General features: G+C 51.8%; 1 protein-coding gene across 5 annotated transcripts in view; it reads right to left on the bottom strand.

The window, feature by feature from the left end:
* Positions 1 to 18,238, bottom strand: part of Lars2 (leucyl-tRNA synthetase 2, mitochondrial) — a 116,527-nt gene that overhangs the window by 17,876 nt on the left and 80,413 nt on the right. For all 5 annotated transcript variants that reach the window (XM_004640671.2, XM_023700703.1, XM_023700704.1 and 2 more), the window contains 6 exons: positions 17,842 to 18,001; positions 11,871 to 11,975; positions 9,350 to 9,465; positions 7,727 to 8,010; positions 4,952 to 5,050; positions 2,401 to 2,538 (listed from right to left, as the gene is read on the bottom strand). In XM_004640671.2, coding sequence (XP_004640728.1) covers positions 2,401 to 2,538; positions 4,952 to 5,050; positions 7,727 to 8,010; positions 9,350 to 9,465; positions 11,871 to 11,975; positions 17,842 to 18,001 — 902 coding nt within the window. The remainder of the gene's footprint in view (positions 1 to 2,400; positions 2,539 to 4,951; positions 5,051 to 7,726; positions 8,011 to 9,349; positions 9,466 to 11,870; positions 11,976 to 17,841; positions 18,002 to 18,238) is intronic.

The raw sequence follows: 18,238 nt of genomic DNA, 5'->3' as shown, positions 1-18,238 counted from the left end.
ACCAGGCCCTGTGTGTGCCCACAGGTCAAGGGGCGGGGCACTCAGCTAGGAGAGGCTACATGTGCCACTGGCAGTAGTGCGACACGCACAGCGACAGCGTGGAGGAAGAGGCCACCTTAGTGTCCTAAATCACCACATTGAGTGTCCATCAATCGGAAGACAAAGCCAGGGCCGGCGAGATAGCTCAGTGGACTAAGCGCCTGCTTAGGCAAGCACAGGGATCAGGGTTCAATCCCTCCACAGGCCATGCTGGTCCTGCCCCAGGGTGTCCAGAGCCAGCCACCGAGACTGGGCATGGGGGCATATGCCTGTAATTCCAGTGCTGGGGAGGCTGAAAACAGGAGGAGCACTACAATTCCGAGCTACGTAGTCAGACCTTGTACCCAGTACATTAAAAAAAGACAAAAAAGACACACCAAGAACTAAGAAAAAATATTTCCATATAGCTAAAAGGGGATTTGTGCCTAGGACTTTTAAGGAACTCCTACCAATCAACAGAACAACCCACAAGAATGAAGGACCTGCCACACAGTGTCATGGGAGAGGAGAGGTACAGAGATCCAGGGATACATTAAAAAATTCTGAACTTCCCAAAGTATTCTGTACCTTTCAATTCAAGTGTAACTCATGAAGTGAGGGGTGTTCACATGAAGCTGGCCAGGTGTGCGCCCTATGAGGACAGCCCCCCCCCCCCGACACACAGCCTCCTGCTCACAGTGGCATGCACCCAGCATGACAGGAAGCACCTCAGGCACTGACCAGTGACTCTCAAGAAACAGGGCAATGACAGCGAGACAGCGCAGTGTGATTCTGCTCAAGTAAGGTTCAAACCCGGGAGAACCACACAGTATGTATTGTTACAAATTTTTACAGAAGTGATCAATTTGTAAAGGAGAGTAAAAAAATAACGTGAAATTCAGGATTAAGTGTTAGCTGATGGGGATGGTGAGTGTAGAGGAGGGACCCTGGGTGTCCTAAAATAAAATGACATCTACTTCCTAATTAAGGAGGGGACGTGGTACTTTATTCCTTAAAGTGTACCATATCTTAAGTGTTCTTTAACATCTACTGAAGAGCATATCCCTTACTTTTCTGTTATGAGGAAACAGACCACAGGCCGAGAGGCCGAGAGTTTACCAGTGGGTAAACATGGCGGTTCTCTACCTGCCAAGGCACTGTGTGCACTTATCAGAGGGATCCATGAAGGCAGGTTTCAGCCAAGCATAGAAGCAGAGCTTAGACAGAGGGACCGATGACAAGCAGGACCTCACATGAGAGCCTAGAAAAATCTATGAGGTAAAAAAATAAAGTGTTGGAATAAAAATATTAAAGACACACTGCCATGACCTCCCCCAAGTACTCCCATTGCTTTGCCCACACTTATCTCATCCTTCTTGCCACGTTCTGAAGCAGCTCTGGAGTGTTCTTTTGCAAAGGTCTTTGTTGAAGGTGCTGTCCTGGCTGCCTCACTGTCCTGAGTCAATTTAAAATATTTCCCTTCGGGGCTGGTGAGATGGCTCAGTGGTCTAAAGCACCTACTTACAACAAGCTTAGTGAAGCACAGGGACCGCGGTTCAATCCCCAGCACCACATGCCAGCCAGCCCCGCCCCCTGGTGGGCTGAGCTGGCCACACATACACACACACACACACACACACAAAATAAATAAATAAACAAAAATTTAAAAATAAAATATTTCCCTTCATTCTGATGTGGGAAGAGCCAAAGGCACATGGTGCCATAGCTGGTGACTGAGGTGGGTGAGGACACTGGGTCACGTTGCCATGAGCTGCCTTTCTGCTGGATGCCTTTATCTGGACAGCCTTCACCAGATTTTTGATCACACCTTACAGAGACGCTCAGGAAAGGACATCGTAGAAGTGTGTCAGAAAGTGGCAAGGACGGTAGGAGGAGAGTGCGTGAGCTGAGAGGGCTCTGAGGGCTGATGAATGGCCACGTGCCTTTTACCGCAGTGAAAATTGTTTTGTCTTTTTGAGACAAGTTTGCACTATGTAGTTCAGGATGGCCTCAAACTTGTAGTGATCCTCCTGTAACCTCCAGAGTGCCGGTTACAGGCCTGCACCACCACACCTGGCTAATATTTTTAATTTAAATATTTACTATAGCTGCCTATTGCCCCTTGTAACATCATACACCACTCTGAAGCGTCCTCCCAACCTCAGCTACACAGACGGAGAAGGCTGGACTCCGTGTGGGTGTGCAACAGCACACTCCAGAACCCGAGAGCAACATGCAGAAACACAGGTTGCTAAGGCTGGCGATGACCTCCGGGGCACAGCTCCTCTGCTGCGTATGCGGACCCTGCTTCTGAAGACCTGACCCGAATTCAGGCCACCACTGGCGAGCTTCAATCTTCTGCAAAGTAGGGTAAATGCTCACCTGTGTTTGACCATTTTTTGGTCATGGCAAAAATGACTGAAGAACCTTGCATAGAACAAGTGCATGACCGCATGTTCTTTCCCACCGACGTACAAATCCACAGGCATCCAGAAGTCTGCCAGCGCAGAGTCAAAAGGTCTAGAAGAAAGAGAAAGGGGCGTCTGAAGCACACTGTGCCGCGGCTGCGCGAGTCAGGCACACCTACTGCAGCGTGCATGTGCCCCAAACTGAATTACGCCACAGAAAATCGGATTTTCATTTAAGAATATATTAAATGAAAAGCTTCGGGCCGGGGAGATGGCTCAGTAGGATAAGCGCTTGACTGGCAAACACAAGGATCTGAGTTCAATCCCCGGTTCCAGGAAAAAAAAAAAAAAAAAAAGAAAAGCTTATATAATAAAAGAAAAAGAAGCCAGACCAGTGTTAATGTATGAGATTTATATAGATGGCTGTAGAAGACACAGTTGAAGTATTTAGTCAGTGAAATTTCCATATAAAATGAGAAGAACATATTAGCAAAAAGGTATCAGTATGAAGCGCCTTTGAGTATCTTGATGTATTTTAATTTTTCTTACAATTAGACAATTGAGATACTGAGTTCCTACCAGCAGAGGGCAAAGTGGCACTCAGCTAGTTTAATGTGCAAGTGCTGAAATTCATTTTAAAATAAATTCAATCTTATGTTTAAAAGCAGCTTTAAGTAGTCAGCAGGAGCCTGTGTACAGGCTCACTGACTGCAAGTGAGCGCGGTGAGGGCACGGCTGTCAGAGGAGCCTAGCGGCTCTCACCTGCTGGATACACAGAGGCCAGCATGCATCTGAGAGGCAGGCTCCCTCCGAGCCTGGCCCTAACAGGCAAGAGGAGGCGCGGGAACTCCACCCCGCCACCTTCCGCTGGAGCCTTGGATGAAGAGGGCAGCGCCGGGTGGGATGGGCGCTCTGTTCCCCAGGCTGGGACCTCCCGTGGTCTTGGAGGCTTGGACCCAGAGGCTTTGGATCTTGTGAGTCCTTCCTGCCCGGCCAGCCCGAGTTCCCAGTGCATCCAGGAGGTGGGGAGGCTCTGCCACCGCCTCGTGTTTGGCAGCAGCCGCATCCCTCTCCTCCAGTTACCACGCCAACATTCTTGTATGTTAAAAAATTTTTTTTTCTTTGTGAAATAAATTTCCCTAAAGAAATGTGATTGCAGATCCAGGCAGCGGTAAAAGAAGTGAAGGAGGTACTTGACTGGGAGCAAACTGGGGATAAATTCAGGAGCGGGATGCTGACCAACTGCTGCCGCGATGCATGGTCTGCCCAGAAACCACGCTAGCGGGACCGGGCTGGCGCGCACCGTAGCAGGCAGTGAGGGCCTGTGCTGGCCACCATGAGTGGATGTCCCTGGAACCAACCACGGGGCCGCATGGCACTGGCGTTGCACCTCTATATGCAGCCGAGACAGGGTGATCCCAGCCAGCTGGCCCTCCACGGGGCGCTCTTGCAGCCCTCCCACACGGAAGGCTACCACAAGGCCCCGGGTGTGTGCCTGAGCTGGCACCCTGTGTCCCACTCCTTTCCCACAACTCCAATCGCAGACCGCAGTACCCAGGTCAGGGTTCTGGCAAGGGAGGGTGGCAGCACCCTTCTCACCAGAAATGCATTACCTTACAGCCAACAAAGAGTAAGGGGCGTTTCTGTCCACACACGACACGGCTCTACAGTGCTCCTAGCTTCGATGAGGGCCACCCAGCAAGGTCCTTTTAAGTCTCTTTCCATTAATTTTTTCTTTCCATTAATTTGTTACTCTTTTTTGGTAGTGAAACACACATGTACACACTCACGCATGCACATGCCTGCGCATTCTCACACACATATCTACATAAAAATAGTACTGGAAAGATTTATCACAAGACAGGACTTTAGCCCCAAGATTCCCCTTCCTCCCAAGCTGTCCCTTACCCATTTTGACTCTTAATGTTTCTTCAGGTAATTATTTAAAAGCTGTGTTCATCTTCTTAGGGATTCACCGATTTGGGAGTCACCTACTGACTATGTGACAAGATACGACGCCTTTCCGCTCTCCCACCCCCTACCCTCTACCCTTCCTACCTCATTATTTTTAGGAAAATCACATTACAGGGTGATAGCTGTAATAATCAGCGCACAGCAAGGATGGAGTGGTAAAAGCCTCCCCTCCCTCTTCCTGTTGATCGGTCTTACACAAGGACTTCCCTGGCAGTGAATTTAGCACGCTCTCTTTAAGAGAGCCTGGCTTTATTTCTTGCCTTGTTCTCACAGTTCTAGGGATCAAACCCAGGGCTTCGCTCAGCAAGGCCAGCGCTGTGCCGCTCGTGAGCGTCCTGCTCCTTGTCTGGGTCTCTTCCTGCCAGTCTGTGCCACCTGGCTGCTCCCAGGACTTGGGGACCTTGGGCCAGGCTGGAGCCCGCCCCCCACCTCTGTACCCCGGCTGTGGGCTCCTCTCCCTGGACCTGCCTAGATGTTTCTAATTCCGTCTTAGGGGCTGGTCCTTGAGGAACCCAGGTGATATGCCCTCAGCGACCTTGGCAGGGGGTTACCTGTGAGGGTTGTGGGGGTCCGTGTACCGGAAGTAGTACCAGGAGGAGTCCACAAAGGTGTCCATTGTGTCTGTCTCTCTCTTAGCTGCTCCTCTGCACCTAGGAAATGCACAGAGTTCATTAATTAGATTCTCTTTAACTTTTTTTTTTTGCAGTACTGGGGATTGAACTCAGGACCTTGCGCTTGACAGGCAGGCGCTTATTCTACTGAGCCATCTCCCCGGCCCTCTCTTTAAATTTTAATTCAGTTTCCCATCAGCTGTTGGACAGTCATGTTGAGTAGGAATTTTAAATGTCATAAGAGCAATGCCACATCAGGAAGGTGATTCAGAGAAAGCTGATGTGCTAAGGAAATCTGCAACATAAAAATTTCAGACTTCTACATTTGAAAGGTTACTATCTACTTCTCTCAGGTTAACCTGACAGAAAATCTAAGCACTCCCAAAGGTGAGACGAGGCTGTGTCTTTTGCAGCTGCCATCTATTTCAGGCACGACGAGGGTCCCTTCAATTGCTGCCAGCTTTAAGATGCTTTTAAGCATCTGCATGTATGAAGAGAACTGAAGCCCAAATGCAGCAGGGCATGCCGCAGAGGGAGCCTGGCTTTCTTTGCTACTTCTGCTCCAGGGCGAGGGGCACAGGACTCCACCAGGAAGACAAATGGCCCTGGAAGCCCCTGAGGCAGTGATGTACTGGCCCCAGCTCTGAGCAGCTTGGAGGAGTGCTGCTAGCCTCTTCTCTCAAGTCTGTGACAAGTGACATCAAGTTTATGGCTTGAACTAGGCTCTGTTAGGGGTGCAACTGCCATAGAAATTGGCAAACACTGCAAAGCGCAAGTCCCACAGGGAGCCGGCTGTCCCTACTTTCTGAGCACAGTGCTGAGGGTGGAGAGAGCCTGGCATTCCAGAGGCTCCCAGTGCGAAGGGTGGAAAAGAAAACAAACCTCTGTCCTAGGGCCAGCTGACTCTTAGATCACCCCAGGGGCACGGCTCAGAACTCGGTGCTGAAAGCCACTCCACCCAGGAAGCAGAGAGTGCCTCCAGTGGGCCTAGCACGGGGCCCAGGGCAGTAGGAGGCCATGCCGCCTGTCCTGGGCCAGCTGCCCCCACCCTGGGACTTCAGGCCACGGTGTCCTTGAGTTCCCTGAGAGCAGCCTGGGAGGAAATGACAGATCTGCTGCTAACTAAACAAGCAAGGACTTGAGTCTGTTTTTAATTTTAAAACAAAAAAAGGGCTGCATTTTCAATTTGCATTTGTGAGGCAGTTCTATCAGCTTTACCAATATTACAGAAGGGAAAGCCAACTCCTCATCTCCAGACCCACACCCACTGATAAAATCAAGGGAGCTGGGCAGAGAGCTCAAAGCCAAGGGTTCTGCAGGGTCCTGGACCTCCAGAGCCCCCAAGTTAGTCTCGAGGCCTCCCACTAGGCATGAGCTTATCAGCAAGGCCCCAGGATCCTGATTCCTTCACACAGAGCTGCAATCTCAATCGTGTACCTATAGAAAATCCAGGTCTTCTTATTTGGTGTATGATTAACCAGAACACAGACACTATGCTGGGAAATAATTAGAAGATAGAGGGGCCGTCTTGACAGCTCAGCAGACTAAAGCACCTGCTTAGGCAGAGTACAGCAGCCGTGGTGGCGCGTGCCTGTAATCCCAACACTTGGGAGGCTGAAAACAGGAGAATCGCTAGAGTCTGATCTACGTGGTGAGACCCTATAGACCTTACCCTAAATACAGAAAGAAAGAAAAAAAAAAAAAAAAAAAAGAAGACAGAAGGGGCCTTTTCTTCCTCACCTCCCCTGCACATGGGTGTCAGCAAAAAGAGCACACACAGTGCGCGGCCCTACGAAACTGCTGGCTTCTGGCTCACGGCTCCCTTCCAAGGGCCTGCCGGGCCTGAAGACAACAGCTGTGCTCCAGTGCAGACACTGATGACCAGGTGACGAGGAAAAGGCCCCAGGCAGGCGGCGGGTGTGGACAACGGTGACAGCAGGGGCAGCACTTGCTCTGACGGCAACAGTGACGATGCCAGGAGTGGACGCCCGTTCAGAGCTTCATCTTGGTTGGTCCCCAGTAATCTTTGGTTATGAGAAGATTTGACTGCTCACATTGCCTTCTGAATTTCAGAGAAGTAATGAGACCCACCCAAGGCCCTGATGCTCAGGAGTCAAGAATCCGCCAGTACACTCACTAGGGAATCAGCACGGAGAACCTCAGAAAGCTACAAGGAGGAATTCCATTCTCCCCAGCTTCTGTGAGAAGCCCGAAGCATAAATAAGAGTGCGGTAAGAGTGAGACAGTGGAAGCTGGGAGACAGCACTCCAGCCAAGGGGGCCAGTGACGGAGAGGAGGGAGACAGGAACAGGAAGGCATCCTGTGGAGTGGGCCAGCTCCCCACAGCGAGTGTGACGCTGCGTGCTGCAGACACGGCTACTGGAACAGAGCTGGGAAGCCCCCGCGTGCTGTGCACAGTGGCTGCATCCTGCCTGTGCCATCCCACCTGGTGGCACTGCCCAGTGGCTGTCAGCCCTGGCCTCCACTCTCTCCAGGAAGTCTGCAAGCCTGGGAACCATCCTCCCCTCCTTCTCTGGCCAGCAGGGAAGCCTTCGTCCCTGTCAGTAAAGGTGGGTGTGGACTCCTCCTGGAGCCCACATCCCCATCTTACATGGTCGGGGCTGTCTGACATCCTGCTCCCCACCCCTCTGAGTTTCAAAGCCACCCAGGAGGCCTGGGTCATGGCACTGTCCCCATGGGGCCATGGCGCCTTACCTCGGGCAGGTGCAGTTCACCCACTCGGAAGCAGTGGCCAGCGGGGAGCCGCCTTTGCCTGTGAAGGACATGCAGCTGGGCAGAGTCACAGGAAGGTCCTCGGGGGGCACGGGCACCGGGCCACAGGCTGGGCAGTGGATGATGGGGATCGGGGTACCCCAGTACCGCTGCCTTGAGATCAGCCAGTCCTTCAGCTTGTTGCTTGTCACGTCACCACCCACACGCATCTGCCGTGCTTTCTGGGTGACAGCCAGGAAGGCTTCCTGCCGGGTCAGACCTGTGAACTGTGGGAGAGAAAGCACTGGCCACCCAAGCCGAGCCACCATGTGCACAATACAAATATGAATATGGTTTCTGACCCCCAAAGTTCTTCAGATTTTAGAAGAAAGCGAAACCTTTTTTGCAGGGGCCAAAAGTACCATGCACTTGGGCCCACATTGCTGCGGAGATAACCAGAGCCCCACACCTGGACACCAGGGAGCAGGACACGGGCGCAGGGCCTGTGGTACAGCTGGTATAGCTCAGTGGACTAAGCGCTTGCTTAGATAAGCATAGGCGTCAGGGCCCGTGATGGAGTCCAGGTATGGTGGCGCGCACCTGTAATCCCAGTGCTAGGGAGGCAGAAATCAGGAGGATCACTACGAGTCCGAGCTGTGTAGTGAGACCCTGCGCGCGCACGTGCACACACACACACACACACACACACACACAAAGCCCCACAAGGTACACGGGGTAGATTTGATATTCTCCTCCCTGCTGGAGGGAAAACACCCCGAGAAGCAAAATTCCTTATTTTCCTAAAGACACCAAGGGGGACCATGGCTTGAAGACAAATGCCACTTGTCTGTCATATTTAAATATCCCCACTTTACAGAGGCCAGGAACACCAACTGTGCAAACGACAATCCCATTCCCGAGCCCCGGCAGCCCGGGAGGGCACGGTGCAGAGGTCTCCGTTGTGCTCTCGGGTGTGGCTCAGCAGAGTCTGGCCCCAGCCCTGCACACACGCACCGCTTTGTGCTGCCGTCTGTGCTACCAGGAGATGATCCTGCCCACACCACACAGCACAGACCTCCTCTCCTACCTGAGCTCACTCAGATGGAGAGGTCAGCGACCGGGAAAGCACAGACCTCTCCCTAGGAAGAGGAGCCCAGTGCAGCCATCTCTTGAAGAAAGCAGAGCACCCTCGGGAAGGGAGCACGAGGGGTGGAGAGGGAGAGGGGAAGAAGGGATGGGAAGAAGGTGAATTCTGTCCCTGTGAAAGCTCCCCACGAGGAAAGGAATCAGCATGTATTGCACACAAGGACTCACACAAATAAAAGCCATGCTGGGCAAGGTGGTGCGTGCCTGCAATCTCCTCTCCACGGAGGCTGAGGCAGGAGGGCCTCTGAGAGTTCTACATCTAAACTGCCCATGAGGTCAACATGGAACCTGATCAATGAATTGGACTCAGAGACCAATTTGGTCTGTGACCAAAGTCATGGAAAGAACCACGTTTATGAACCAAGGCTACTTTGCATTTTGTTCTTCCAGATAAAGAAGCACAGTCGAGATGTCACTGCCTCTGCAAGGAGAAAGGTCAGGGCTCCAGAACGGAGTTCTCAGGCACAGCCAGGCACCCACCTCGGCGGAGCTGCGCAGCTTCTCTGTGCCATCAGGCAGGGTCTCGATAACACTGGAGTAGGGCAGGCCCAGGGCGTGGGCCAGGTGGGCATCCTCCGCGCTGGTGCTGGGAATTCCTGGGGGAGGGGAGCGAGACACCTTTGCATGGGCCATCACAGTGACCACAGGGCTGGCGCACACAGGCGGCACTTCCCGCAGCAGACCTGTGTCACACCTGTCTGTGCGAAGAGGCCCTGCTCGGCTCACCCGGCAGATGCACCGCTCCTTCAGTCTGTCCCCCTAGCCTGGTTTCTTTTCAATAGCCATGAATGCTCAAATACGACACGGGGTGCTCAAACAGTGGCTCATGAACACCTGAGAGGCCCCTCTTTCAATCCCACAATGGTGAGGACAGAGGCCCTCTGTTGAGGTGCAGGGACATCAAACCCTAAGCAATGCCCCTGGGCATGGAGAGCTGACAACTGTTGTGTTCCAAGTGGGCACTGACCCTTCCTTTGCCCCCGCACATCCTTGAGGAAGCCCACTGCCAGCGGTGTGTGGCTCTGGGCAGGCTATTTCCACTTGGTGGGAGGGTGCTGTTTTTCAAGCTGGGTGCTTCGGTGCTGGGGGCTCCACTGCAGGGAGTTCTATGCATCAGGGAGGGCTGAGCAGAGTTACTGATCCCACTCAACAGGGCTCCCTGCATGGGTGCAGTGTCCCCGGCCCCCAAGGGACCCCTTCCCCCCGGCGTGGCTTGATGGTGGGGAGATGCATGTGAGAGCTCTTTTTTCTTGCAAGAAACCAAGTGCTAACAGGATGCAGAGTGCCACAGGCACCAGCTGAGATGACGGCTGAGAGCCTGGCTGAAGTGAGGCCATGTGGAGCGGACCCGAGGGGGAGGACAAATGGCAAGCAATAAACCTAACAGGGGGTTGATGGCCGAGGAGCAGAAATAGGTCTTTACTACACACAAGCGTGGGCTGGAGTAACAAGCAGAGCAGTAACACTGCGAGGAGACACGGTGACCACACAATTTAATTGGTCATATATAGAATATTCTCAGCCACGAGGTGGTATTAGGAACTGTTGGTAACAGTACTGCGGGATGGCAGAAATACAGCTTTATTTCGTGTTTTCTTGTTTCTTTCTGCCCTTCCTGGAGGGCAAGGAATAGTGATTAGAAAATGCCAATGACACAGTGAAAAGGAACCGTGGCCACAGGAGTCTCCCAGACACACCTAAGAAGCCTATTTTTCTCCTTTCTGAACTCTCAATATTGCGTCAATGATTTCACTCAAAATATCAAAGAACAGGGGGCCTGGCCCTAGCTCAGAGCTTTACGTGCTGCTTCCACAAAGCTGTCAGCCTCGGGTTGCTGTAGTTCGATCCCCACAACACTCCAGCCAGCCAAACCACCCCTGAGGGCATTCGGAATAAAAAAAAAAAAAAATCCTCAAAATATCAAAGAACAACAATAAAATCCAAGCAGTCACATTAGCAAGAGCTTTCTTATTGTTTATTTCAACTGATTATTTTAATAAGTTTTCCTAATGACAAAACGCATATGGGCTAAATAGAAGAGATTGTGTTTATGTTTAAACAGAAGAGGAAGACAGGGCATGGTAGCACATGCCTGTAATCCAGCACTTGGGAGGCTGTAAACAGGAAGATCACTATAAGTCCGATCTACACAGCGAGACCCTGAACACCCTGTACACCCTGTCCTAAATATAAACAGAAGAGGAGATCTGGATGGCTTAGTATCTATTTTCGCTTTGTGGTCCCTTCAGCAACACCTGCCCCCTGCTGGGAGCAGCTCAGAGGAGATGCTGGCCTGGCAGGTGGAGGGCCTGGGCTCCGCCCCTAGCACCACCAGAACAAAACCAAAGGCTGATCAGAGCCCTGCAAGGGAACAGGTGTGATCTGAGGGCTGGAATCTACTGCAGGGAGATGAGTGGATCGGGCCTACAGGAAGGAGACTGGCAGGGCCCCCTGCCGGCTGCCAGGTGTGGGCCCAGCCCTCCTGCGCAGGGTGACCGTTTCCGAGGACACCCCATGAGGATTTACCCACACCTCAGCTGCACTGCTGCCTTACAGTCCTCTCCTGAGCTCCAGTTTGTCTCCCACCAAGGCTTCACTAGTGCTCCCTTGCCGCCCGCTGAGGGCTCTGCAGAGTCTAGAGACTGGACTTTCATCCAAGCCGTACAGGCCCATGGCGTACATCTCACTCCCACCCTTGGTAACGCTGCCCATGGCCAGACACGGTTGACTACTGGTAACTGGCCAGGCACTGCATAATTAACGTTTTCCAATGTCATTCTTCAGTAAAGGGCAACTATACGAAAGGGAAAGCGGTGGGCTAGAGCTCTGGAGCGACACCGGCCCAGGGCGCTTGAGGCCCTGAGTTCAGTCCCCAGGCCGCACTCTGGAGGCACCACACCACAGCTGGACTCCACAGCTGGCTCTTCTGAGGCAGCGGCACACGGGTTTGGCCCCAACCTGCGTATTATGTGATGATAATGATGCTCAAATAACTGCTTACCTATTTTGGAATCCAGAGAGCCTCCGAGGTCAGCTTCAGCCAGGATAACAACGGGGACCTCCCGCCAGGTGAGCATGTTCACAGCCACCACAGGAGTGAGACAATCTGCAAAGGACAGCAGACCATCTGTCACCAGGGACATTGGTCCCCTCAAAATCTCAGAAGACAACTGAGAAAAACAGGCATTAGATCTTGTGAGTTCTGTGCTATTACAGTGTATCTTTTGAAAGGTATTAATAGGAAATTCATGCCAGGCATGGTGACGCACACCTGTAATCCCAGCACTAGGAAGGTGAGGCAGGAGGGTCACTGTCAGCTCAAGGCCAGCCTGGGCTACTTACTGAGCCCCTGTCTCATAAAAACAAAAAAGTAAAAAAAAGAAATTGATCCCAGAGGAGCACCAAAACATTCACCAAGCACAGAAGAACACGTTCATCCGCGCTTATAAGCACAGAAGGAAGAGCAGCGCGTTGGCTTTCCAGGTGGGGAGGAAGGACATTCTACTCTTCCACTGGAAAAACATCTCTAATATACACAGAAGAGCAGCACACTTGAACTCTGTCCCTAGCGCGGGCAGGAGAGGTGAAGTTCCAAATCACAACACCTGATGACGAAGTAGACAGGGACAGAGAACAGCAGCGCAGGAGGAGGAGCTCTGGGACGTCCTCCCTGAAACAGCTCCTTCCCCGTGCTCTTTTCTCAGGGCTGCTGCAGCATGTGCTCCAGCAAAGCCAGGGGAGAAATGAGGCAAAGGATCAGAGTAGGATCCAAACAGGAAAACAAAAGGGCCTATCTTCACTAAGAGCGAGAAGGGTGGGAAGCGGGGAGACCTAAATCAAGACCCAGAGAAGAAGGCAGAGAGCCGGTAAATAGGCGATTACAGCAGCAAGTTCACTGAATGTCTTCAGAACACAGCCACTGACTGTTATAACTGATTAACTCATACTTTACAAGTATGAGTCATGCCCTAAGGCTTGTCACGTCTTAAGACTTTGGTAATTATCTAAAGCATATCTTAAAACTCCCAAATTAAAATAAGCCCAGGAGTTAGGATTTATACTTCAAAGAGCGAAGGTAGCCCTGGAGGCATCAAAGCAGCATAGATCCCTTCCATGGGGTGGCCGGGGCAGAGTGAGTCATGGGGAGGCTGAGGCTCTGGGCACAGGCGCAGATGCACCCACTGGGCGGTGCCCACTGTCGTCCAGAGTGGAGACTCTTAGCTGACTCCAGACTGTGCTTTCTGATGCCACTCACCAGTTTTGCAGCAGGATATTAAACATTCACTAGTGGCCGGGGTTGGGACGGGGGGGGGGGGGCAGTTCCAAGGTCACATTTAGGACTCGGGGCAGACAGCAACTGGGCTGGCAACTCGTACAGACATGCAGGTATACCCCAGAAAGCCACCCTCACCGCGCTGACACTGTATCTGCCCTTGTGATCTCGCAGTGGGCTGGCTGGATGCATCTAGCTCCTGTGCAGTGGCCGGTGGCCTCCAGGTGGCCAGAAGAAACTTAGGTTGCGACCACAAAGGAAAAGGCTTGCTGATCCCAGCCCTGCTCCTGTGTTGGAAGAAGAGGAAATGCAGATCACCCCAAAAACCCTAGAGGGCAGGGCAGAAGAGGGACTCCTCAGCCTATCCCACTGCCCGGAAGCAGGAAAGACACCTCTGCTTACCCTTGAACCCATCAGAGCCACCACACTCACACTCCAAGTCCACTGACCTAAAATAATTAGGCACAGCTGTGCAAGGAGGCCACTATTATAGCTATCTTGTTAGTATTGTTTGTTTGTTTGAAGTGGGTTAAAGATCTAACCCAAGATCCAGAACTACAAAATCCATAGAAGAAAACATACATGTAAACCTTTATAACCTTTCACTATGCTATAGTTTTTTAGATTTAACACCAAAAGCAAAGGGAGCAAAGAAACAAAGACAAATGATAAATGGGAGTTCATCAAAATGAAAACCTTGCCGGGGGATGTGATAAAACTCCTCTGTCATGCATGACGCTCTAGGTTCCAGCCCAGCAGAGAAAGAAAGAAAGACAGAAAGACAGAAAGACAGAGAGAAGGAAAGAGAAAAGAAGGAAAAGAATCATTTGTGTTTTAAAGGAACTAACAAGAAAATGCAAAGACAACTTTTTCTTTTTCTTTTTTTTTTTTTAGTGTATTTGGTTGTTACAGGGTCTCACTATGCAGCCTGGACTCATAGTGATCCTCCTGCTTTCAGCCTCCCCAGCACTGGATTACAGGCACGCGCCATTATGCTGGACTCTGTGGCTGGCGCAGCCCAGCCTGGGGGTGGGGCTGGCACAGCATGTGGCATTGGGAATTGAACCGTGGTCCCTGTGATTGCCTAAGCTTGCCTAAGCAGGCATTGTAGTTTGCTGAGCTATCTTGTCAGCCCAAAAGATAACTTCTTGTGAGCATATATCTGACACTGAATATACACAGATACATAAAAATTAAAGTGGGTAAAGATCTGAATAAAAATTTCTCCGAAGAAGATGTATAAATCAATCTATGTATTTTTTGTCTATAATTACATATTACCTACATAATATATAAAACATAATAGATATAATATCCATATAACATATAACATAAAATAAGATATATTATCTCTAACCATATATAGATAGATATCAAAGAAAATACATGAATTTACGTTCTCCAAAGATGATCTTTACGGGCAATGTGAGTATGAAAAGATGCCTGCATCACCAGCAACCAGCAAAATGAACAGCAAAACCACCACGAGATTGCCCTTCACACCTGCCGGGACAGTGGGACAGACAGACAGACAGACAACGACAAGTCCTGACGCGGATGCGGGGGCACAACTGGCTGGAGCTGGAAGGCACTCCCGCGGCTTCCCAGGGAGTTACTGAACAGCGTGGCAGCTCCACGCCCAGCAGAGGCTCAAAGGGAATGAAAGTGCCAAGCAGATGTGCACAGAGCCTACAGCAGCGCTGCTCCCCGCACGGTGGCGCAGGAAGGAGAAATCATGCACGCGACCTCTACTGATGAGCGCACAGACAAGATGTGGTCCGCCCACACGATGCAGCACTATTTGGAAACAAAGAGGAAGGAGGCACTGGCATGTGCTGCAAACATGACACTAAATAAACGGAAGCCAGCTGTAAAGGGACAGGCGTCCTGTGGTTCCGCTGGCACGGAACACCTGGGCTAGGCAAGTCTGCGGATCAGGGGGCAGGCATGGTGCTGGCCTGGGGAGGAGGAGACAGCGTGTGACCATGAGAGGCCATCGGGCTTCTTTGTGGGGATGGCCACACAAGCCCCAGGGTTTGAATACTTTCACATCAGCCTCACGAGGACAGACTCCAGGGAAAGGCAGACGGCTCTGAGAGCTTTCCTGTGATGCCTCACAGGGCTTTTAATCCCTAACAAGCCCGAGCACACAGAGTGAGATGGAAGAGGTGGTCAGCAGAGAGCAGGAACCCTAGAAAACAACCTGTGCTGCGCAGGGCCAAAAGACAGGGGCTCCAGCAGGACCCAACCCCACTGCCTTGGACTTGGACACTGGAAGGAAGTGCCACCCAGAAGCCACCGTCCTCCTTCCTCTCAGAACAGGACGGCCAAGTGGCAGGCACAGTCACCTGAGTGAACAAACAGCCAAGTGTAGAAACCAGTTACCACGGGAGGCACTTTGGGGGGAATTTAAGGCCCTGGTAGTATTAAACTCAAGCGGCTTCCACCACAGGGACCCCCAGTGGTCACGGCCATAACACAGTCACCTGAAATCCAACACCTGATGGAAACCCGCAGCAGGACACTACGCTCTGGGTTACCTGTCACCGAAGGGCCAGAGGGGGCACGGATCCAGGGTCTGTGGGTCATCTCATTTCACCTGCTCTCACACTGCTAGGGCCCTTTCATTTGGGGAAGTTACATTATAGTCAGTGCACCCACTGGGCTCAGGGGACCACAGTGTCACGTGACAAAATTCAAGGTCTTGATGTGCAAACGCAAGTGATCACCCGACACCTGCCTAAATAGTATTTCCACTCTGGGAAAATGTAGCGCCCGCTGTGCCGCTCCAGGGTGCAGAGATCACTGCGCAGGGGCCGGAGGAGCTGTTCCAAATGGACACTACTCTTGCCGACATGCTTCCCAAAATGAATGACCCTACGGCCACAGTGCCGGCACCCAATCGGTCACATACACACCGCTGTTTGCATGTACTACACTAACTTCTGCACTTATCACATGTGCAAATGTTTTGAATGCAGAGTCTCTTTCATCTCAGGAGCTTTGTCTTTTATAATTTATCTGTTCATTAGTCTCCTACTAAAATTACCTCATTTTAATCTGTGTCCCCAAATGAACCATAAGAAGAAGAATGTAAAGGTTAGAAATTTACCTTTCTGCGTTTTTCAGCTGCGGACATTACTCGGCCATCATAGCCGTCAAGGAACCGCATATCACTTGTGAGCATAAAAATGATGAGTTTTTCTTTCAACAACATAGCTGAAGAGAACCCAATTTTTCTTTTGGGTAAGAAGAGAAAGTAAATTGAAGAGACTGTTACAGCGGGCTCGCAGCCACAGGCTGTGATTCTCACTCCGGAGGGTGCTGCTGTCTGAAGTGCAGGCCAGGTGAGGACAGTGCCCTGCAGTGACCTCGCATCCGTGGCCGTCTCAGATCTGACTCAGCAGCGCTCCTGGGATGCGAGTGGCCCAGCCCAGGAGGCTCTCGGGGAAACAATGAGAATCTTAAGCAGGGGAAGTTTCCATGACACTGTCTCTCTCTGACCAGCTGTCGGGACACACTCCATTCTGCTCCTCCTGTCACCATTAGCAGCAGCTCTGAGTCACACCCTGCTTTAGATCGTGGTCCCAGTGACCCCAACAGTGTCCTCTGGGTTGAAATGTGCAGTCTGGGCAAAGGAGTAAGTGTGAAGTTTTCGTAGAAATACTTCAATTACTGCAGAGACCTACTCCTAATCGACCTGGACTTCCATTCCCCTCCTGGGCCCACCCCACACCCCTGCCTCAGGTAGGAGCCTCTGGAGTTTGTGTAGGAAGCTGTTCCCCTCCTCTCTTCCTCAACCAAAGATGCTCCCATGCCCTGCGGGCCTCAGTGGCTCCAAACTCCTTGCATGGGTGTCTTGGACCAAGCGTTCGGGCACCACCTCTGCTGACAGCGGCACTCAGGGATAGCCTCTCCCTGCTGCCCTGGCCCTGCCATTACTGGGGTCCCAGTCCTCTTGCCAGCTAGTTCTGAGGTGGTGGCAGCCTGAAGCATTCCAACAATGACTCCTTTCCCTATGGCCACTCAGAGGGGGCGTTGTGGGCTGGAACCCCACAATCCTGATCCCCCCTAAGCCTCCATGACCTGGTGGCTGATGGCATGCGTGGCACGGGTCTGGAGACCCCGTCCTGGCAGGACCCTGTGTGCCTGAGTGGGTGACCGTCAAATCATCAAAGGCAGGCTTGCAAAACTTTGTCTCATTCTCACTGGCTTCCATCTTGTCCCTTCTGGTACAGTTTTGCTCAGTGGTAGGATGAAAAATTCCTGAGGAGAGTCCATTCCAATCAGCAAAGAACTTTAAACTGAGGTTATACTGAAAGGCAAAGCACTGAGTTTTCACTCAGTAGTTGCTGGCAAGGTGAAACCAGGGGCAAGCGCCTTCATTTCCACAGCTCTTCCATCCTCCTACCTAACGTACTTAACGTGTTTGAGACAAGGTCTTACTACATAGCGTAGGGTGGCCCTGAACTCACTACGTAGCCCAGCTGGCCTCAAACTCCTCCTGCCCCAGCCCCCTGAGTGCTGGGACTGCAGGTGTGCAACATATCATGCCTGGCTTATCATCCTGCTTTAAAAGTAAGAACTAAGGTGAAAGTGAAGAACTCACCACACAGGATGACCACCAGAGGGGCCATGCACTCTGGGAAGGGATAACTGTCAGGCGGGCCAGGGGCCACCAGTGTAGTGGCCAACTCACCTTTGCTGGGTGCCTGGGCCCTACACAAGGTTTCCCGAAGAGAGCTGTGCCCATGCAGGAGGCTGTGGCAAGGGGCGATGGCCACGTGGGAAGCACCATAGATGGCCTCTGGGGTAGCTGTGTAGGCGGTCAGCTTTTCTCTGGTGTCACGCCCATCCACCTGGCGGGAGGACACGAGGGTTATTCTATTGCTCAGAGCCCAGGAGCTGTAAGGGTCCTTGGGTGAGGACTCCCCACCCCTCCCCTCTGCGCAACCAAGGACAGCTCATCCATCCATTTATCTGTCTGTCTGGTGCAAGGACACAGGCAGGGTCTGGCGGCAGAGAAGAGAAAGAAGTTAAGGAGGTGAGCCCTTGCTCAGATGGACACTTTCCTGCTACAAATCAAAAATAACCAT

The sequence above is a fragment of the Octodon degus genome, unplaced genomic scaffold (assembly GCF_000260255.1).
Source record: "Octodon degus isolate 3935 unplaced genomic scaffold, OctDeg1.0 scaffold00126, whole genome shotgun sequence".
NCBI classification, from domain to species: domain Eukaryota; kingdom Metazoa; phylum Chordata; class Mammalia; order Rodentia; family Octodontidae; genus Octodon; species Octodon degus.
The sequence above is the reverse complement of the archived record's forward strand: the minus strand, read 5'-3'. Positions and strand labels throughout refer to the sequence as shown.